The 20,813-nt window shown below is 39.6% G+C and overlaps 4 protein-coding genes across 24 annotated transcripts; 2 read left to right on the plus strand and 2 right to left on the minus strand.

Annotated features, from left to right (window-relative positions):
* Window positions 1-25: 25 nt before the first annotated feature.
* Window positions 26-5,635, plus strand: LOC123013564 (procollagen-lysine,2-oxoglutarate 5-dioxygenase). Its single transcript, XM_044412169.1, has 7 exons — window positions 26-212; window positions 1,675-2,244; window positions 2,301-2,647; window positions 2,696-2,817; window positions 2,866-3,093; window positions 4,624-4,948; window positions 4,994-5,635. Exons 1-7 carry the CDS (start codon window positions 131-133, stop codon window positions 5,528-5,530), a joined length of 2,211 nt encoding a protein of 736 aa, XP_044268104.1. The 5' UTR covers window positions 26-130; the 3' UTR covers window positions 5,531-5,635.
* LOC123013566 (immunoglobulin domain-containing protein oig-4) lies at window positions 3,075-3,814 on the minus strand. Its single transcript, XM_044412172.1, has 4 exons — window positions 3,630-3,814; window positions 3,514-3,585; window positions 3,319-3,468; window positions 3,075-3,268 (listed from the first exon to the last, which is right to left on the minus strand). Exons 1-4 carry the CDS (start codon window positions 3,735-3,737, stop codon window positions 3,110-3,112), a joined length of 489 nt encoding a protein of 162 aa, XP_044268107.1. The 5' UTR covers window positions 3,738-3,814; the 3' UTR covers window positions 3,075-3,109.
* On the minus strand, window positions 3,886-6,288 carry LOC123013565 (immunoglobulin domain-containing protein oig-4-like). The gene is made up of 3 exons (XM_044412171.1): window positions 4,428-6,288; window positions 4,280-4,380; window positions 3,886-4,226 (listed from the first exon to the last, which is right to left on the minus strand). The coding sequence occupies exons 1-3, from the start codon at window positions 4,576-4,578 to the stop codon at window positions 3,918-3,920; spliced, it is 561 nt and encodes a 186-aa protein (XP_044268106.1). The 5' UTR covers window positions 4,579-6,288; the 3' UTR covers window positions 3,886-3,917.
* On the plus strand, window positions 5,744-20,784 carry LOC123013561 (piezo-type mechanosensitive ion channel component-like). 21 transcript variants are annotated; one of them, XM_044412147.1, is made up of 28 exons: window positions 5,745-5,927; window positions 6,146-6,221; window positions 9,399-10,261; window positions 10,330-10,467; window positions 10,591-10,629; window positions 10,859-10,991; window positions 11,062-11,914; window positions 11,963-12,213; window positions 12,262-12,569; window positions 12,625-13,117; window positions 13,166-14,137; window positions 14,829-14,888; window positions 15,147-15,271; window positions 15,369-15,524; window positions 15,656-15,767; window positions 15,817-16,063; window positions 16,290-16,391; window positions 16,524-16,610; window positions 16,793-17,063; window positions 17,120-17,286; window positions 17,339-17,473; window positions 17,518-17,631; window positions 17,685-17,891; window positions 17,939-18,301; window positions 18,350-18,635; window positions 18,683-19,391; window positions 19,442-19,664; window positions 19,821-20,784. In XM_044412147.1, exons 2-28 carry the CDS (start codon window positions 6,158-6,160, stop codon window positions 20,104-20,106), a joined length of 7,764 nt encoding a protein of 2,587 aa, XP_044268082.1. In that variant the 5' UTR covers window positions 5,745-5,927; window positions 6,146-6,157; the 3' UTR covers window positions 20,107-20,784. The 21 variants fall into 21 exon arrangements, with proteins under 21 accessions (XP_044268090.1, XP_044268082.1, XP_044268083.1 ...); XM_044412148.1 differs by having other exon boundaries at window positions 16,796-17,063; XM_044412150.1 differs by having other exon boundaries at window positions 11,071-11,914.
* Window positions 20,785-20,813: the final 29 nt, after the last annotated feature.

Raw genomic sequence — 20,813 nt, forward strand, 5'->3', positions numbered from 1 at the left:
GTTGGTAGCACTTGATATCGCCAACTTGATTTTCAGTGCCATAAAAACGTCATGGTGGTGGGTTGTGTTTCATCTCGTTGTAAATAAAATACCGGCAATATTTATATATTTTTTAATTAAAATAATTTGAATGGACGTAATTATGATTAATTACAGTATTTGCGCCATATTTTTTTTGTTAATTTCGAGTGGCATTAGCGAAAGAAATGACGGTAAGGATTTTTTTTTAATTTTTGAAAAGCACTACTTATTTAAATTAAAACAGTGATTTTTCACACGAACTGAAGTATAATTAACGCATTTGAGGCAATTTTGGCCGATTCTTAAGTAAAAATGCTAAAGTCACGTACGCCTTGTTTCTATTTGTTTATATTATGTCATCGACCTATTTCCGGAATAACTTCTGAAATAAACGCGGAAATGAGATATACAATTGCGAGAAGTTGATAAAAATTCACAAAGCTTTGATAATAAACCCGAGTTTTGTTTCTAAGAGATCAACTTGAAATACAATTTATATAAAATTTAACAAATCTAGTCGGCTGATTTTATAATTAAAAGAACAGATGCGGACAACATGTCATAATAATTAAATTGTTTGTCTGTCGCATGTTTAGTTATGACGGCAAAGAGTGTTATAATTTATTTAAAATTCATTTTATTTTTAATTTGGTCCTTACTTCATAGTGTAAAGCTTTTAGTTGGAATTTTTTGGATTTTAAGTTTCTCGGAAATACCAAAAAAAAAATATATATAAAACTTTCTCTTGTGACATCCACATTAATAACTGAAATTTTATTATTTGTAAATAGGTATAAGTAGGTACATACACAGATGTTTCTGCAATAGGATAGGAAATGCATTTTTTACCGTAATAACGATATTTCCTGTGGATAAACGATTTTCCTCCCAATAGGGAATAAAGTGAAGCTTTATTCCTGCGTTTCGGAGTAATATTCTGATACTTTATTCCCTCGGGGAATAGAATAAATGAAACACTTATTTTTACTGTTAAATAAACTGGAATTAAATCTTTTGAATGTTTTTTGACAAACAAACTTTTTGATACCGATTTTTACTCTTATTAAAATTGCAATTGAATGAACTGAATATTTTGACATATTATCTAATAAATCTATCATTTTCTCATGTTATTATTAATTTAGTCTATTAGGAGGAAAGTTTTCTAGGCAAAATAGTTCTTTATTCCCTTGATACATAAATAACAATTTTCTAAATAAATTGGTGATATTTCAAAATTTTACATTTGTTTAATGGCAATAATAAATAATTTTCTAAATAAATAAAGACAAAAATTTGGATTTAGATTTTATTTATCGGTTGAGTAAATTCTTAAGCCAAACGAAGCAAGCTTAAAAAAACACATTGAGGGGATTGAGGACTTTTTAAAAAAGGCGGATTAGTCCGTAAATGTAAAAAAAAAGCTGAACTGGTAAAGCCAGCTGCTTTCCAAATGTTCTCTTATACAAGTTATTCATACCTTCGGTAGATGTGGCTAGATTAAAGAATAAAGGTGTTTATTGATAATAATCATCATTATTACCCCGCCTATTAATACAAATCAGCCATTGAAATTTGATTTTGAATGTTTTAAAAAGTCCATCATGTAATTTTTATTGTATGTATGTATTTTATTTAAAAATCTTTTTTCAGACATTCTAGTCTTCACCGTCGCCAGCGAGCCCACCGACGGCTTCCAGCGCTATCTCTCCTCCGCTCATAACTATCACATCACCCCCACAGTCCTGGGTTTGGGTCAGGAATGGAAAGGGGGTGCCGACATTAAAAACCGTCCCGGAGGCGGCTGGAAAATCAACCTCCTCAAAACTGCCATCGAATCACATAAAACCGATCCTACAAAAATCATCCTTTTCACAGACGGCTACGATGTCATTTTCACCGATACCCTGGATGCCATTTTCAACAAATTTAAGCAAACGAAAGCTAGGGTTTTATTCGGGGCTGAAAGTTCCTGCTGGCCTGATGTCGAACTGGCCCCAAAGTACCCCCAAGTCACTGAAGGAAAACGATTTCTAAATTCGGGACTGTACATGGGATACGCCCCTGACTTGTGGCAAGTGCTCACATTTGACGTGATTGAAGACACGGACGATGATCAATTGTTTTTCACCAAAGCGTTCCTCAATGAAGATTTAAGAAAAAAAGTTGGGTTCAAACTGGATCACAAAAGTGAGATTTTCCAAAACATGAATGGGGCTGTTAGTAAGTGTTGAAGCACTATTTGCTGGTACAGTGGTAGAGAGGGTGTTTTATTTTAGGTGAAGTTGAGTTGTTTGAGGTTAAAGGGAAGGAAGGTCCCGAGGAATATAAAATCAAAAATGTTTTGTATCACACTGAACCTTTGATTTTACACGGAAATGGTCCTTCGAAATTATCCCTAAATTATTTAGGGAATTATTTGGCGAATTCGTGGAATTCGGTCGAAGGGTGTGTTCGGTGTAAAGAGGGTCAGTTTGACCTAAAAAATAAAAGGGCAAACGAAATGCCTCTTGTCTTCCTTGCAATTTTTGTTGAATTTAATACTCCCTTCCTGGAGGAACAATTGAATAAGGTTTACTCGCTGGAGTACCCCAAAAAACGCATCGATCTCTTTATCCACAATGCGGTAATAATTTTACTATAAAAAATATAATTTTACGATAAAGAATTTCAGATGAAATATCACTCAAAACACATAGCTGACTTTATTGAAAAATACGGTTCTGAGTACCGCTCAGTCAAAGAAATCAAGCCGGATGATGGTACTACCGAATGGGCTGCACGTGACTTATCTTTGTAAGTGATTTTGGTTTAAAAAAAATACAATTAATGTTTTTCTTTAAGGGACCAGTGTTTGGCCAAAAATTGCGACGTCTACTTTTCCGTTGATTCGGTCGCCCATCTTGACAACCCCCACACTCTTCGTCTTTTAATCGAGCAAAACCGAACTGTAGTAGCCCCTCTTTTGCCACGTCCAGGTAAAGCCTGGAGTAACTTTTGGGGGGCTTTGACCAAAGAAGGTTTCTATGCCCGATCAAACGACTACATGGATATAGTCCACAACGAAAAGAGGTAATTTTATTTCTCACTAATCAAATACAATACTGAAATCAGTTTTAAACGACCGACGATCGATGGAGTACATATTGTCGGCGGTACATTCGTACACACCGGCGTCCATTTGAGTCGCTGGATCTATCTCAAGCTTGCTTTTGATTTTGTCTTCCCCAATGTTCCATTCGTGGATCTATAATAAATGGTCTAGCTTGGTTTGGCCGCACAAATAATTGGACTTACGTTGAGGTACAGATGGGTGAAAATTTCGCTCCCATCTTTGTACCACGTGATGTGTGGCCGAGGTTTGCCTCTAGCCACACACACGAATGCGATTTTGTGGCCCAGAGTATATTCATAGTCGAAATGAGACGCTAGCGTGATTTTAGCTCCCTAGACAGATTTCTTTAGGGGTTGGTCGTCTTTGGTGGTACTTACATTATTGTTGTTGTAATATTGGTCAGATTCTGGGTCGCGGTATTTGCCTGTGATAGGTAAACCGATTTGGAACTGCAACGAGAGGATTTTTGTTTGTCGCGACTTTTTTAATTTACCTTTGATTTGGCCCTCGCCCTCGTTCGGCCTCTTCGGCCCTCCACTTGCCCCCACAAAATTAGGACCAGCACAACACAAAATAACACCGATTTCATAGCAGTGCCCATTAGTAACAATTCTGCGAACTCCGGGGGAAAATGTTTATTATGTCCCCTCTTTGTGCACAGATTGCTCGTAATTCATCTCAATTGGTGTATTGCACCAAATTAATAAATTTAGCACATGGAATGGGAGGAAATCTACCACAAAGACCACTTCATTCTAATACCTTTATTTAGACATACAGTTCAATAAGTGACCATGACATAGTCGGTACGAAACCCTCTCGTATCAATGGCGTACTTATTATTAGCCTGACATTCGTAGTACCCCGCGTCTTTTTGCGTCGTCGGATCGATCTCCATTTTGCTTTTCACCGTATCGTTCCCAAGGGGCCACTCATGTACCTGGAAGAACTTGTGGGCGTACAACTCGATCCCATCCTTGAACCATGTGATCTCAGGTCGGGGATACCCCTGCGCCATGCAGAAAAACGTGATTTTCCGCCCTAGCATGTACTCCAGTTCGAAATGACTGGCTTTTACGATTTTGGCACCCTGGAACAACTCTATTATACCACTCGGTTATCAAACACTACTGCCACTCTTACGTCCTTATTCTCGTAGTAACTAGCCGAAGCCGGATTTCGGTGTTGGATGATGGGAGGTACCCTGGAATTGAAAATCCGGCCCCTCCCACGCCCGTGTTTTCCTAAATTTTCTCAATTAGTACCCGAGTCGGCACTGGATTAGTGTTACCTCCACGTCCGCCACCCCTTGCTCCCCAACACGCCKCCAAACATAAGCAAACACAGACCACTACGATGAGTTTTCGCATCTCTATAGTCGGTAAAAATCTGCACTGATAACGACCAAAATCGCATCCACCGCGTCGCAATAATTGGATCATTATTTACTAAAGGGGACACGACTTAATCGCTTTGTTTTCTTCCAGAGGGTTATGGAACGTCCCATTCATAGGTAACTGCTATGCCATCAATGCGACACTTTTGAGGAAGTTTGATAGGTCGAAGTTGAACTTTGATCGGGATAATTGGGACGCGGATATGGCCTTTTGTGCAAATTTGCGCGACTTGGATGTGTTCATGTACGTCTCAAACCGAGTCGATTTCGGGCACTTGGTCAATCCGGAAACCTTCGATATCACTCGAGTCGAACCGGAGATGTACCAGATTTTTGACAATGAACAGGATTGGGAAGCCAGGTTCATCCATCCCGACTATCCTGAAAACTTTAACCCCGAGAAGAAAAGTCTACAGGTGAGTATCCGATCTTCCGTTTTGTGTTACTAAAAATCGCAATAGCCTTGCCCAGACGTCTACTGGTTCCCCATCGTGTCGCAACGCTTCTGTACCAGTTTGATCAACATGATGGAAAATTTCGGAAAATGGTCAGATGGTAGCAACAGCGACCCCCGACTTGATGGGGGCTATGAAGCTGTTCCTACCCGAGATATCCACATGAATCAAGTCGGCTGGGAAAAGCATTGGTTGGAGTTTCTTCGCAAGTATGTGAGGCCTCTACAAGAGCATGTTTTCCTCGGCTATTTCCATGACCCACCACGATCTTTAATGAACTTCGTCGTCCGGTATAAACCAGATGAACAACCCTCGCTACGGCCACACCATGACAGTTCGACATACACCATCAACATAGCCTTGAATAAAAGAGGGGTTGATTATGAAGGTGGAGGTTGTAGGTTTATTAGATACAATTGTAGCGTTGTTGATACCAAGCCCGGATGGTTGTTAATACACCCGGGGAGACTCACTCACTACCATGAAGGGTTGAAGGTCACAAAAGGGATAAGATATATCATGATTGCGTTTGTTGACCCTTAGATTTGTTCCTTGATAATAATAACGTACTAATTGTGTAGATCTGATTTTGTCGTCTTGTACATAACTTTTGTAACGATTTGTTTAATAAAAATATTTTCACATCAATTTTACCTATATTTCACCCGAATTTTAGACAACCACCAAAACAGACACGTCTGCGCGCTTCCCATGTCCTATCTTTTTCTTTCTTATCACAATTATCTTTTTCTACCTTCATTTGTTGTTTTTTGTCAGTCGGTTGTTCGCATTYAGWGGTGTTTTGAGTTTTGACGTACCCCAAAATTCCGTCACGTCTCAAAATAAAAAATTAAAAACAATGTGAAATCGTGTCAGAAGGCCGTTGTGTTGTGTTTTCGACATGCTTATATTTTTTGACACCGGAATTCCACCAAATAAGGTAAGCCGGTCCCACACACGTTGTGGTCATTTGTTTTCTTTTGTCAAAAAAACGCGACCCATGTCATTTTGACACTCGCGTGCGTATTCGCGCTTCAAGTTAATTAATTACACGAATGTGGACTATCTGATTTGAAAAAAAGGACATGCAAATCATATTTAGGTTAATTTATTAAGTTAATTAAAAGTCCAGGTTTTGACCAGAATCATTTTTTCCAGATTTAGTTGAAGATGGCAAACTTTTTATTGTGCTTGTTCATCTTTCGGATAGTGTTGCCGATCGTTCTGGGGGCATGTAAGTATTTTTGGAAATGATTTAACTGTGATAAAAAATGTAATTTGTGACCTTTGCGTGTATAATTAGTCGCTCTCTGAGATAACTTAATTAGAGCCGGACTTGGCGCTTGAATTCTTCAGCCTAATAAGTGCACAAGTGATAACATTAGTGATGTCATCACTCAATTTATGCACTACTCAGAAGAAATCATTTGCACCTGAGAGAAAAATCCACTTTTGCGGACTTGGGTGTATGTTTTCGCTCTTTTATCGCGCGGAACTATTTTTAAAAAGAGAACGTTTACAGATCCAACGACCTCTTAATTCAAATCAAATTTGATTTCGGGTCAATCTAATTATTATTTATTAGGAGTTTTTCACGTGGCACACCCTTTAAAACCGACATTACAATTCGTAATGGGCTAATACGACCCTAGGGTCGATTAACGGAGAAAAAACAGACATTTTCCAGGAAATGATGGCTAATGGATGAGACATAATATCGGCCAACACGTTTCACATGTCATTTTTTGCAAGGTGAACGGATCGAAAAACCTTGGCTGTTTTATTGTTGGCGAAAAATCGTTCATTATGATGATTACATCACTGTTTTGAAATTTTACACGATTCTGGTTTTTGAACGTTGTTTTAAGAGTAAATCTTGGATTATGCAAAGCCGCATATAAACAACCGGTTGAGTGGTTTATCAATGGATTGAGGAACGTTTGGTGCGATAGCGATATAGCGTGGTTAAAAATATTGGAGTTTTGTGTATTTTTATGCATTTGTTCCGTAAATAAGTTGTGAAATTGGGTGTTGGATTATAACAAAGTTTCAACGCGATTTATCAGCGATACGCAACATGAATCGTATTTGGAATGCAGAATACAAAATAGAAATGGAATAGATAATACATTGTTTTTTATAGCAGATCCAGGAAAATATTTATAAACACTTAATTTTTATCAGTTTGATATACATACATAATGGAAACAATTATTTATTACAAAAGCAATAAGTCCTTAGTGGTTGTATATCTACCTATTTAGATGGATCGAAAAAACAAATTAAATATTGAAATGAGGTTAAATTCTTTTTATCTCTAGCTGCTTTAGAATGAATAAGTAATAAAACCAATTTTCCTACATCCCCCCTAAAGTTTTATTGTTTTACTTATGTTTTATTTTGTTTCCCACATAATGACTCAATTTGAAACTAAATTTGACCAAAAACAGCATTTGTGAGGATGTGAGGTACTTAAAAAAGGGAGATAAAAATGAACAACCGTTACGCCAAATCCGGTTAGTCGAAATTAAAACGCACCAATTATAATTATTATCAGAAAGCAATTTTGATCTCGACTGTAATAGAGAAAAAAACTCGTGTATATAAATACTTCAACCGTTGGTGAAAATAAAAATGAAATAATGAGGAGAAATAATGTGTTCTACAAATTATTTAAAAGAGTCAAATTTTGTCTATTTCTAATTTTAAAAACACTACATGTGGAATGTAGACAGACATCGGTTAGTTTTGCACTATTTTTGTCTGGAACTTATAAACGAGAATTTTGTCAGCCAGATCTAATGAACGTGAGTTAACTATTAATTAAAATTAAGAAATAATACTTTTTTTGCAACAAAATTATCTCATTGTCTGCAGAACAAAAGTCGTTTGAATCTATTATTAGATAAATAAAGATGCGACAGAAACAAGCTAAAATTTCAACAAAACTCCCATGGATAATTGAGGTCATTTTTAAAAACCGCTTGATAAAATGCATTACCATTTTATCAAAGTATGTTATGTCAATTGTTTGGTTATTTTCCCCGTTTTTGGTACCATTAGCCACAAAAATTTAGGCGTTTTCCAAAACAGAATTCTGAAAATTTTCAATGCCCTCCTATGTCATAACTAAAAATACCCAACTATCGTTTTATTACGCTGCAATCACTGCACCGTGAATCAGAATTGAGCATAATTATAGGTTTTTCGTGTAATGAGAATGACAGAACTCTACTTTTGACGAATTTTCCAGTGTTTATAACTTGAAATGATAGTTCAGACGTTTATTACGATTTACGACACTCCTATACTTATTGATCCAACAGTCTCTTTTATCTTGGTTTATTAATGTAACCGAAATTTCGACTAAAAGAAAAACAATTTGGAGTCGTTAACATTGGAAGTAGGCAATCGTATCAAGAATGTAAAAATGTAGGGCCACCTGTTTAAATTTAAATTTTCTGGCACAAGTTGAAATTATTTAAATGTTTAATGAACAAACAGTGTTGTAAATTATTTCCCCGTAACACGCATCACGATGAGAAAATCATGTCATAAAAATTACGATGTTTGCTCCCTTATTTTTCGCCAATTTCTGCATCTATTGTGTTATAATAGGTGTTTATTGCATTTTGTTTCGATAGAACCAGTGCATTAAGTCCGGTCGTAAACATCCAGGAACATAAACATAGTTTCGTTTATGATAATTTTAGCGAAACGCTCTGCTAAACAACAATACGTTGAAATTTTGGCAGATGATTCGAGTCCACGTGCTTGTCTGGTTATGTGACCGAGTTTTGGGGTGGCATTTCAGCGGGACTGCCGCTACTTCAGGGTGGGTTCCGTGCATATAATTCGTTTTTTCATAATGGTGGTGGTAGAGAAATGTCACGTCAAAACATCGGTTGCAGTATTAACTGTGTTTTCGCACCGTGACACCAGGATTTATTTTGAATTGATCGCGTTTTTATTGAAATTAATATTGGACAGGGTGGACCCTCTAAATAAACTGTCCACACCCTCGAGATAAAAGGTTATTGGCAGCTCTTACTATGTCACTAGGCGATTCCATCTATGAATGGGACGGGTCACATCGATTGACCTTGACGATAGACACGGTTTTCCCCCAACCGGAACGAGCGACGAACTCCGGGGGGAACCTCACCCCAGATCAAAGGAAGCTTTCATTTTTAATTTCAAAAAATTCTTACAAAATCTTAAAATTCTCAATGAAACTTTGCAAAACCCTCCAAAACCTTTCTGGTTTTCTTCTGGAGAATCGGTAAACAAAATTTCCATAAAAGAAACAAGGGCAACATAGGACATAATTTGTATTTTTTGCCAAGATTCTTAAACATTATCAGGAAAATCTAGAAAAACTAAAACATGTTTTTTTTTTTCTTTATTCTAGGTATAATTTTCCGGCCGTCTGCACTTTCCGCCGTTTACTTCCTTTTTCTCCTTTTTCTACCATGCGTCCCCATCCCTACGGCCAGTTCCATGGCCGGTTCGACAGGCATCTACATCAAGTTCCTCATTGCGACATCGATCCTCACTTTTATAGCCCAATTGGCTTTCCAGATTGTCCTTCTCGCTATGCCTCCATACGGCCATATCCTCGAAAAGTGCGAACTCTTAGAGCAAATCCTACGACATGTAGGTCTTGTCCGGCTCGATTCTATGAAGCCCATCGTTGTGGTCACATGGATTTCTCCTGAAATCGTCATGGTGGTCATCTCCATCGGGACGTACATCATTTGTAAGAAACTCCTTGAAAAAAGAACCGTTGAAGTGGTCGAAAACGAGGAGAATCTTCCTCAGAAAGCAAAAGCCAACAAGAAACAGTTTAATCTTTTTGTGGCCGTGGGCAAATATGCCGTTTTGGTGGCGCTGTGTGTGGCTGCAGTGCTACGACCTTCTGTGCCTGGAGGGTTATATTTTTTGGTGTTTTTGTCTGCATCCACGTGGTGGGCGTGTTGTAAGGAGTTAGCCAAAGGTTTTGCCATTGTAATGAGGTGTCTTATGGGCGTGGTGGTCGTCCATATGGTCGCTCTCTACACGTACCAATTCCAATGGCCACAGGAGTACCTTGACAAGAATAGTACCTACGCGCGTTATTTTGGTTTGACCCCGATTTTCAGAACCAATTGCACTGAGGATCCCAGAACATTCCTTTGGGAGCAGGAGGAATGGGCCACTTACGCCAACCCGATTGCACTTTTCCTCCTCTACTATGTGCTAGTACTAGAATCGAAATTCTTGCTTAAACCTCAGGTGAGTTTTTTACGGTGGGGACTAACTCGAATTCGGGGCGATTCGCTTCAACTAACCCTCAATTGCAGTCGCAAAAGAAGCAGGGAAAATTTTTACGACTAGAAGGGAGTTTTACGAAACCGTTGAATCGGCAGCTTTCTAACAGACAACTAATGCGCAGAGCCACGACGAGAAACAAGTGGCAGAGTGCTACTCGCAAAGTTCGAGTAAGCCACTCGATGTCTTTTACTAATAATTTTTTGTGGGCGGTTTTTTGTTTCTGATTTAATTTTATGATTTATAGTCACTAATTTTTAATTTCATTTTGCTTTTTTCATGATTTTTTCTAGATTTCCGGGACCGAATATGCCATTACTGAACACACACCCGTATGTATTGTTTATTTTTATCATTGGGTTGATCTCCCAAAATGTTCCWWTTTCTGGTTTTGTCATTGTTACGCTTTTCCTCGGTGGGTCATGCAAATTTTTTTGGAAAAATGTTCATTTTTGAAGAATCACCCATATTTTTCTCCGCTTTGCTTTTTGTTTTTGTCCTATCATAACAAAACTATTGAAACAAGTCGAGCACTTGACTAACAATTTTTCCCTTCATTAGTTAATTGGGGGAGTGAGTCCATCACGACGTTACGGCTCTGGTAAAAAACCACCCGTTTATCAAGACTCGACTGGAAGTGTTACAATAACAGGGGACAATCAGGAAAATATCCCTATGGATGAACTCGGTAAGGGTAAGAGCTTTCATTTCCGCCGTCACGTCATATTCTGATAAGTCAAAAACTCTATCAAATTTTTGACAAGGTGCTGCAGAAGAGGAATACAAGCCGACCCTCATTGAAAATATTATGTACGGCCTAGAATCGATCCTTCAGGTCATCATCAAATCCTCCTACATTGTCACCAATATCATTATGATGGCCTGGAGCATAACCTACATCAGTTGGATCACTTTTGTTCTTCTCCTCTGGGCCAACCTTCTGTGGCTTGTCCCTAACCAAAGGAAATCAATGCTTCGATCCAGTCCTTTCTTAGTGGTCTACGCTTGGTTTCTCCTCATTTCGGCATACATCTACTCGATGAATCTCACCGAAAGCGAGTTACCAACAACTGTCGAAGGCATAGATTTGGCCGAAATCGGGTTCCAGAAGGTTTCTATTCTCCCATGCAACCCCCTTCTAGTCAAATGCGTCTTCACGGCGATGTTTTGGATCACGTTGAGACAATTCGTGAGAGAACGAATTGAGGAACGGCAAACAACAGCACTTGCTGATATGGCTGCTCCTCTTCAAGTAACTGTAGGAACGGCAGCTGGTGTTGAAAACGAGCAAGACCCTGGTAGTAAACTCATGGAGAAAATCGGGCAATATCTGAGACATTTTTTAACGAAATTTTGGATTTGGGTGGTAGCGATTACCCTCTTCGCCGTAGCCATAACAGGAGAGAGGATGACCGCCTTTAGGATTTTTTACATGGCATTGTTCCTCTTTTTCGTTCTAACGTTCCAAATCTCGTTTAGAGCTTGGAGGAAAATGATGTTCGGCTTTTGGTTGACTGTCATAGTCTTTTCCATGGCGATACTCGTCATGGTCTACACTTATCAATTCAAAAATTTTGATATCTACTGGCGAGATTATCTACATGTCCCCATACAACGGTGAGTTACTAAAGGTAAAGTTATCCATTACATCCATTACATATTTAGTCAACTGGATATCGGTCTGGAAAAATTTGAGACAAAACAATTATTCGTCCGATTGGTCACACCTACATTTTTCGTTATTATCACGGTAATTCAATTGCACTACTTCCATAAAGAGTTTATGGAGTTGTCTGATCCGAAAAATACCAGTGTTATCGGAGTAGATCTAGATCAGAGTAGTCTCCAAGGAGGAGCCCCTACTTCTGACAAAGATGAAACATCCTCGTCCCTCAAGATGGATATAACCGCCACAGGTTGAAAAAATTAAGTATGCCACTCTGGTCTTTAAACAAAACTTGTAGATTCATCGCAAAATCGATGGCAACGTCTCTCAAATTATTTCCACGACACTAGCAATCTAATTTTTCTGTTTCTGGAATTACACATGCCGAAATTCGTCGTCTTGTTTCTAATGCTAGTCTGCATTTACGATAAGTGCGCCTTGTACTTTATCCTAGTCCTGCTCATAGTACTTGCGTGTGCTTTCGGTCGGCCCATGCAAATTTTTGCAATCTACACGAGTTCAATTTTTGTCTCCGTGATGTTACTAGCACGAATGATCTATCAAACAGATTATATAAATCCGGGTAATTGGAACGTGACGTGTGAGGTAAGTATCGTGTTTATATTTTGGTAAAATTTTTGACTAAGATGACATTAAATAGATGCAAAACAATTCCAAGATTGAGAACAACGCAAAATGGTTGGGTTTTTACAAAACGAGTAAAAATGAAAATCTCCCTCGATTGGTTCAGTGGAATATTATGTACATCCTTGTGGTGACCATATGGGCGGTTATTTTGGTCCGGCAGTTTAATTATAGAGCTTCAAGAGGGAAACCGACGACAAGGGCCTTTTTCATGTTCCCTAAAATAACGCGATGGGATGCTGATAAAAATTTAAGAAACTGTATCAAGTATTTATTCAATTATGGCTTCTTTAAATTTGGAGTAGAAATCTGTTTGATAGCCACAGTTGCCGTTATTGGCTTTAGGATGGACATGTATTCTATTATTTACAGTATATGGTTATGTGTTATGTTTCTTGCAAAAAGAGACACCCTTGCCAAAATTTGGAATTTCTACATGATGTTTATTGCGTTACTCCTCCCTATTCAGTACGTAATGACAGTGGGATTACCTCCAACATTGTGTATACGTAAGCTAAATATTTTGACTTTGGTACTTGGATAATTAGTAGTTTCAGTATTTCCATGGGACCAAGACTATTGGGACAAAAGTGAAGAAAAAAATGCAGCAATTTTCCGAAGACTTCAAGACTTCTCCTATTTATTAGACACAGAGTATCCTCCATCACCTAAAAAACTCATTTGTGATTTCATTCTACTTCTCTTGGTATCTCGTCAAGCTGTCATCTTTCGTATCGAGAAAAGATGGACAGGGCGTGATTATCCAGGTGGTTCCAATGATGTTATAATCCATTACGCAGAAGAAAAAGGGTTCGTTAACCCAACTCCGGATTACATATCGAGTGTTAGATCATATTTAGACGTTTTGAAGAAAGGAATCTATTCCAGTTTTCTTTGGATAACGCTTGCTATAGTTTTTCTAGCCGGCACTAACCGAGTTAATGTGTTCTCAATCGGTTATTTGATCGGCGCTTTTGTGTTTTTGTGGCAAGGTACCGACCTATACCTGCGACCCATCCCGACAATCATCAAATCATGGGACCTCTTTTTGGGATACAACGTTTTTGTAATTTTGTGCAAAACCGCCTTACAAATAGTCGGTTGTATTTTCATACAAGACATACCAAACTACGCTTGTTGGCTAATCCAACTCTTCGGTATCGGTTGCGTAAAAAAGTTCGGCGATATTGCCGTACAAGCTGGACTCACCGACGAAAACGATTGCAAAGTTCCAAGAGAGTACGTCGGACTAGTGTGGGATGGTTTATGTTTCGGTTTTATGATAATGCAAAGACGCATTTTCACCAGTTATAACTTCTTTCATCTTGTTAATGAAATCAAAGCGGGTTCTATTCTTGCTTCACGGGGGGCTGAGCTCATCGAACAGCTCCGTTTGAAACGTATGACCGAACAAGAGGAGCAAGAACGCCGAGTTTTGGAGAAAATCAAAGCCAAGATGGACCGAATCAAAGCCAACCAGCAGAAAATCCAAGGATCGAGTTACAAAGATAGTGAAAACCACTACGTGGGTGAGTATTTCTTCTCTTGTTTTCAATTTTTCTAGTGGAAAATTCCCCGATTTATGGCAAACTTTACCAGACCGGCCTCCTCTGGAGCACTCGTCGTCGGTATCGTCTTGCGCTTCCCAACACACCGGTTACCATACTCCCATAGAGGAAGAGGAGCACGCTCCTCTCACTCCTCGCAGTTCCCTCCTTCAGCAACAAGCCCCTTCCCCGTATTCAGCGGTCATGACGGTGTCACTCGAGGGGTACCTCGAGCCGCAAAGGATGTCCTTCAGTTCGCCCCCAAATTCCGAACTCAACCCCCGTCCTCCTTCCCCCGATGACAGTTTCCCAGTGTTTTCACCACCTCCATACGATGCTGCCCCTCCCTATGCCGAAGCCGTAAGCGAACCGCCTGTCGCGGTCCAGAGGCAGACGAGCATCGGGCCACCTTGGATGCAAGGAAGTTTCGTAACGCCGCGACAGAGTATTATTTCGTACTCATCCAGGTCGCCACTGAGCCATCACGAATGTAGGAATTATTGATGTTGAGGCATGAGGCAGTAAATATGCTTCAATCAATAATTTCACTGTCCATAAAAGTGCACCGTTTTTGGTTTTTCCTACACCAGATTTAAATCGGGAGATGGTTACTTGCTTAAAAACCCTGGATTTTTATTGTATAAAATTTTTACTCCCCGTTTTTGGTTTGTAGATACGATATTTAAGGGTAGGCCAAAGCGAAGAAGGAGGGAACCAAAGTCGTACAAGCAGGGTAAATTATTGGGTTTTTTGGTGACGGTTTTGGTTCATGCTTGTCATTTTTATATAGTTGTATAGAGGCATGATCATGATTTCGCCACGACTTTTGCCTTGAGTGTGCGATTGTGTTTAACAGAGTGATTAGTTTTTTGTGTTTTAAACATTCTTCACTGTACATAACACGTAGTCGTGTCACTTGCTTGTGGGTTTTGATCAGATTTTGTGCTTTCGCTACTAATTTTCGACTAATATCTCCATTTTCCTCCTCCAGCTGTTCGTTCGGGCGACTACTACATGTTCGATGATTTAGATGACGAAGATGAGTTAGATTTTATGGACATACCAAAAGATGAAGATGAAGAAGAGGGCAAGGGTCACGGGCAGACTGTTAGCGAGGTATGTCTTTATTGTCTCTAGTGACCATGCCAAGGCTTGTGCCGAATTAAACTAACCCAACGTCATCACCATCCATTTAACTAAATAACATTTATAGCTTCTAAGTACTGCCTTGAAGACTGACATCAGTACGAGTGTGAGACGTTCTGAGACTGATTTTCGTCGAAGAGGAAGTATGCCTCTACCGACGAGGCAGAAATCGATAATATCGACCCGATCACAACTATCAGCACCGTATTCTGCTCCTCCTATAGTGAGTTACTAACTAGTGTGACCACATTGTTCCGCTTTGTAAAAAAACACTTGATGTAGGACTAGGACAACATTTTGGACGCTTCTTGTCACAACTTGCTTCTTCATTTTCTATTTAAATTGTTTTTCCAGATTGAGGAACCCGGACCTAGAACTGTCACGATTATTGATGAACGGGGTAAAGACGAACCTAAGCCGGGCACTAGCAAAGATGATGACGATTCCAGTGTGATAAGTGAACAAAGTAATTCAAATAAATTATTTTGCGTCTTTTGCTATTTCACTGTTTGCAGAACCAACAATCCGTGAAAAAATTTCGATCGGGTTGTTATTCGTCTGGGCTTTCATACAAAGCTCAATGGTCAGTCTTACCAACTTCCTCAATAAATATTCGAGAGATTACCGTTACGTAATCCGTGTTTTGACCAAAGAGAAAAAGTTTTTGAAAGAACACACGGACTACAATGTTGGATTGCGGCTCGGCTCGGGTCAGTTGTGGCAACCAGCAGCATCGTACAATAGTCTTCTTCGCCAGTCACAGTAAGTGTTCTTGTTAGTTTTTTGGTAGTTTTCTGTAGTTAGTGTGTAGTTAGTAGTACTTTTTGTCCTGTGTAGTGAGGATTCGGTGCTACCGACTCCGTCTTGCGGCACATTCAGTCCCTCCGATTCGTACAGACTCGTCTCGAATAGCGATAGGTCTGTCAAGAGTCCTTTTTTCGCCTAACTATTCTATTTACTAACCATTCCCTCCCTGAATTTCATCTAGGCCATCTTTGGATCGTCGAGACAACGACGAGAAACCGCCAATTAGTGACGAGAGCGACCAAAAAGCCATGGCTACCTTACCCTACACGTCCGAACAGGACAGGTATTTCCCTTTCCCCAGAGTGCTCGAAATCGTTTCGACGATTTCAAGCACTCGTTTTTATCCTTTTTTATGTATAAATATACGAATTGACGGAATGACAGTAGTTTAGAAAGGGCTGTATGTTGGCTGTAGGCGCAAGGCGAGTGTTCTCACGGTCCCCGAAATACGCATTCTGGCCCCAAGTCTGGAACGTGGATTAGACTCGCCTTCAACACCAAGGTAACACAGCACGGTGTTGTGCGCTTGGTGCATGGCCTCGCTCTTCTCTCTACAGACACGTTTTTTTCATTCTGCTTCGTCTCGTCAAGCCAAATTTCTGATTATTTTCCAATTCGATGTTGTCAATGTGCAATATGCAAGATRAAACTATATTTTGGATACATCTGACGCAAAATTTTTAGCAGGGAGGAGTCACGGATCGATATGGAGGAGTATGAAGTCACGGAAATGTCCTCGTACGACCAACCACCCATAATAAGACTTTTACTCGCAATCTGGTACATCATAATGAGTCGATCGGAAAACGTTTGCTATTTTGTCATATTTTTGAACCAAATCAAATCAGCTACTTTTCTGTCGTTGCCTTTACCCCTCATGGTGTTCCTTTGGGGTACTTTGACGATACCGAGACCGGACAAGACTTTTTGGGTCACTATTATAGCATATACTGAGGTACCTTAAACAATTTTTTGTCATGCTGTCGGACCTTTAAAACAAAACATTTATAGGTAATAGTGTTGATCAAATGTATGTTCCAATTCGATATAATCCCTTGGAACATGAGTCAAGCAATCACAAACAACCCTTTCTACCCTCCAAGAATAATAGGAATTGAGCGTAACGCGAATTTTGCCGTTTGGGATCTCTTGCTCCTCTTGGTCGTATTTTTCCACAGGTACTTACTCTCTGAACAACATTTGTACTTTTGAAACACACTTCATTTGTAGATTTATGTTAAAGTCGATGGGTCTGTGGAAAAGTTCCCCTGTCCCAGCAGCCCTTTTGACCGAAGGCGACTACAAAGTAAGCGCTGATGGTAAACTCGAACAGATCCAGAGTGACATTCAAATCATGCGCCGCAGGTACATACTTAGTTTGTCTGCACCCTTTTAACCTTCAATTCCAGACGTAAATCCGTTGTTGTTTATAAAGATAAATCCCGGACTGTCCATCATCCAACCTTCAAAAAACCTGTCCCGAAACGATTCCTATCCTTATTCAAGTTCCATAAAAAAATAAGGTACTTGTGGGGTTCCCCCAATAACCAAAATCATGTATTTCCACTTGYAGCAGCTCCAAACACAGCGATAAGTCTCTGTCGAGTAAAACTTCAGCCCCTGAGGACAGTGATCTGGAGCGGCTCGTGGAGGAGTCAGATCAAAACGAAGAGGAATTGCGGAGGGCTAGTATCAGCAAGCACGATTTGCAAAATAAGATTCTGAGTGTGGATTGCCAAACGGTCGATCCTATGGCACACTTGCCCCAATCGTTAAAAATGGCGTTAGTGTCTCAAATGAGTTTGTCAAATTTTTTCACGCTTGTTTTAGGGTTTTGAAATACGGGGAAAGTATCAAATTGTTTTTTAAGCAGTTGCGAGATCCCACGTCCAGGGTCGCTGCTGATGTGTATTCGTACATGTTTCTGTGCGATTTTTACAATTTTTTCGTCATTTTGATTGGGTATAGTTCGTTTGGGACTCAACAAGGAGATGGAGGAGTGTCGTCGTATCTGGAAGACGATAGAGTTCCCGTTTTGTTCCTCCTAATGCTTATTTTACAATTCACGTTAATTATAGTGGACCGAGGGATATTTTTAAGGAAGAATATTTTAGCTAAGATTATATTCCAGTTTATCCAAGTTTTTGTCTTGCATATTTGGCTCTTTATTGTTTTTCCAATAATAACGGAAAGGTAACAACTTGCCCAAAATTGAGTCAAAGGTTTAATGAAGGTTTGTAGGGGCTTTAATTCGGTCTTAGCTCCTCAAATGTATTACATGGTCAAGTGTTTCTACTTGCTGCTATCAGCATATCAGATCAGATGTGGCTATCCGACTCGAATTTTGGGCAACTTCCTTTGTAAAGGCTACAACTATGTCAATATGTTCCTATTTAAGGGTTTCATGGCAATTCCCTTTTTATTCGAATTGAGAACTGTGATGGATTGGATGTGGACTGATACCTCAATGACTGTTTTCGACTGGATCAAAATGGAGGACATATTTTCACACATTTTTCAAATCAAGGTAACTATTCTAGTGACTCCTCAAAAAACACTCAAAAATATTTACAGTGCACACGACATGTCGAAAACGAGTATCCTCAACCAAGAGGCGAACGCAAACCTCCTGTCGTCAAATACCTAATGGGAGGAGCAATCCTAGCCCTAATTATAGCCATAATTTGGTTCCCTCTAGTCTTCTTCTCCCTGGGAAACGCTGTAGGCAAACCCAACCCTCCTTACGATGTCACTCTTGAAATTCGGATAGGGCCCTACGAACCGGTTTATCAAATGTCGGCCCAAAGCAACTCCATTCATCAATTCACCCCAAGCAATCTCGTACAATTGCAACAGGCCTACATCCAGCAGAAAGCCGCGGCAACTTTCATTTCGAATTATGAAGGTCCTGATATTGCTGCGGTTAAACTTAGCTTAGATTCAGCCAACATCTGGAGTATCTCGCCGCCGGATCGTGACCGAATGGTGGCGGAAGTTAGTTCCAACGATCCGTTAAAAATCCGACTCGAATATAGGGTTTCTCACAAGACTAGTAAACCGGAAGATGCCGGTGTGATTCCAGACAATGTCGAGATACAAGTTCCGGCGAAAATCAACGGAAAACCGAACGAAATGAGGCAGAATCTTTTACAAATGTTGAAGGGTAATAAGACTGCCCGTCCGATGATTCTCGAGAATATACTCCCGAAGTTTTTGAAAGTTACGAATCGAGGAACAGCGAGATCCATTTCACAGTTGATGTTCTTAAATAAGGAGGACGCAGGTTGAGTGGTGTTTGTTATAGTCTGTTGGTTTGCTAATTATAGCTTTTAGAAAGTCCAAATCCTGTTGGGAAGGCCTTTAGAACAATCAGTTTAAGTTTGGATAGCAGTAACGTCACTGATAAGGAATGGTGGCAGATTAAGGAGGATTGTAACGATACTAATTATAAAATGTTCCTCAGAAAGTTACCAATGGCTGATTGCAACTCTATCATCGTGTATACTTTCAACGACAAAATTTTCCCCAGTACTTTGAGTATTCTAACAGGGGGCGGGTGAGTATCCTAGACTAGCTTTATAAAATAGTGTCCCACCTACGGTTTTTAAACCACAAATCGGCCAAGAAAATCTAGGCTGGGACACATTTTTGAAGTAAATTAGTATTTTCTGGTAAATTTTGGCGTATTGCTTACTTTTGGCCCACCTTGCAGCATAATCGGCCTTTACTCAACTTTAGTTTTCGTTGCTTTCCGCTTCTTCCGCGGCTTCTTCGCCGAGCAATGCTTCAAAATCATGTTTGAAGACATGCCCAATATAGACAGAGTGTTGCAACTCTGTCTCGACATCTATTTAGTACGGGAAGCCGGCGAATTCGCTCTCGAAGAAGACCTCTTCGCGAAACTAGTGTTCCTCTTCCGGTCACCGGAAACTATGATTAAGTGGACACGACCTAAAGAAGAACTCGGTGAAGACGAGGATCCCGAAGGGGACGCCTAAGTCCTTCGACACCGATCGGAAACTCAGGAAATCTTAGCTTGTAGTGGCTTCGTAGCTTCGTATTTAGGTTACTTCAAATGACTTAATCAAATGACTGTCTATAGGATTTTTGGGCTGTATGCTTTGTATTTTTTCGCGTTGTATCGTTCGGTGAGAATGGCAGTCATCGGAAGAGTCACGGAGACGATCTGGTTGGAGGACATGCCGAATCCCAATCGGATTTACAATCTGCTTAACGATATTTACATCGTGAGGGCGTTTCGCCAGTACAGGATGGAAGAGGACTTGTTCGCTAAGTTGGTCTTCTTGTTAAGGTCAAGGGAGTTGGTGATTAAGTTCACAAGGGAGCCCGGGAACACGTACAGTCCGGAAATAATCTGGGTCAAAGAACAAAGAACTGCCAAATAAATTAAGTTTTTAAAGTTAGCGTATTCAGTCGATTCTTCCATTTTTCGAATAAGTTCAAGCTTTTAGGTCGTACGGTTTTGTAAATTTGTGCAGGTGTAAATGTTTCTAAGTTATTAAATAACATCGATGTTATATTTATTGTGATTTAAAACACATCACTCTAGTACAGATATAGCTCTATATTTTGTTTGAATGTTTTTATATTTTAAAACTTTTTATAAAACATTGTGCACAAGTGTATTTAATTTTTAATAAACTATTTTAAATTTTTGTTAGTTTCTTCTCGGGTTGCGGTGTAA

This window comes from Tribolium madens, unplaced genomic scaffold (genome assembly GCF_015345945.1).
Source record: "Tribolium madens isolate multiple individuals breed KSU strain unplaced genomic scaffold, Tmad_KSU_1.1 Scaffold_96;HRSCAF=242;Tcas5.2_LG5, whole genome shotgun sequence".
Classification (NCBI taxonomy): domain Eukaryota; kingdom Metazoa; phylum Arthropoda; class Insecta; order Coleoptera; family Tenebrionidae; genus Tribolium; species Tribolium madens.

Excerpts from the sequence above, each read along its gene's own strand:
- LOC123013564 (XM_044412169.1), top strand. The coding sequence starts at position 131 with ATGGACGTAATTATGATTAATTACAGTATTTGCGCCATATTTTTTTTG. Across the intron at positions 2,648-2,695 it reads ATCTCTTTATCCACAATGCG|ATGAAATATCACTCAAAACA; the intron begins GTAATAATTTTA and ends AAAGAATTTCAG. Across the intron at positions 2,818-2,865 it reads GCTGCACGTGACTTATCTTT|GGACCAGTGTTTGGCCAAAA; the intron begins GTAAGTGATTTT and ends TTTTTCTTTAAG.
- LOC123013566 (XM_044412172.1), bottom strand. The coding sequence starts at position 3,737 with ATGGGCACTGCTATGAAATCGGTGTTATTTTGTGTTGTGCTGGTCCTA. Across the intron at positions 3,469-3,513 it reads AATATTACAACAACAATAAT|GGAGCTAAAATCACGCTAGC; the intron begins GTAAGTACCACC and ends AAATCTGTCTAG. Across the intron at positions 3,269-3,318 it reads TCACCCATCTGTACCTCAAC|ATCCACGAATGGAACATTGG; the intron begins GTAAGTCCAATT and ends CATTTATTATAG.
- LOC123013561 (XM_044412147.1), top strand. The coding sequence starts at position 6,158 with ATGGCAAACTTTTTATTGTGCTTGTTCATCTTTCGGATAGTGTTGCCG. Across the intron at positions 17,892-17,938 it reads CCCCAATCGTTAAAAATGGC|GGTTTTGAAATACGGGGAAA; the intron begins GTTAGTGTCTCA and ends CGCTTGTTTTAG. Across the intron at positions 19,665-19,820 it reads AGTATTCTAACAGGGGGCGG|CATAATCGGCCTTTACTCAA; the intron begins GTGAGTATCCTA and ends CCCACCTTGCAG.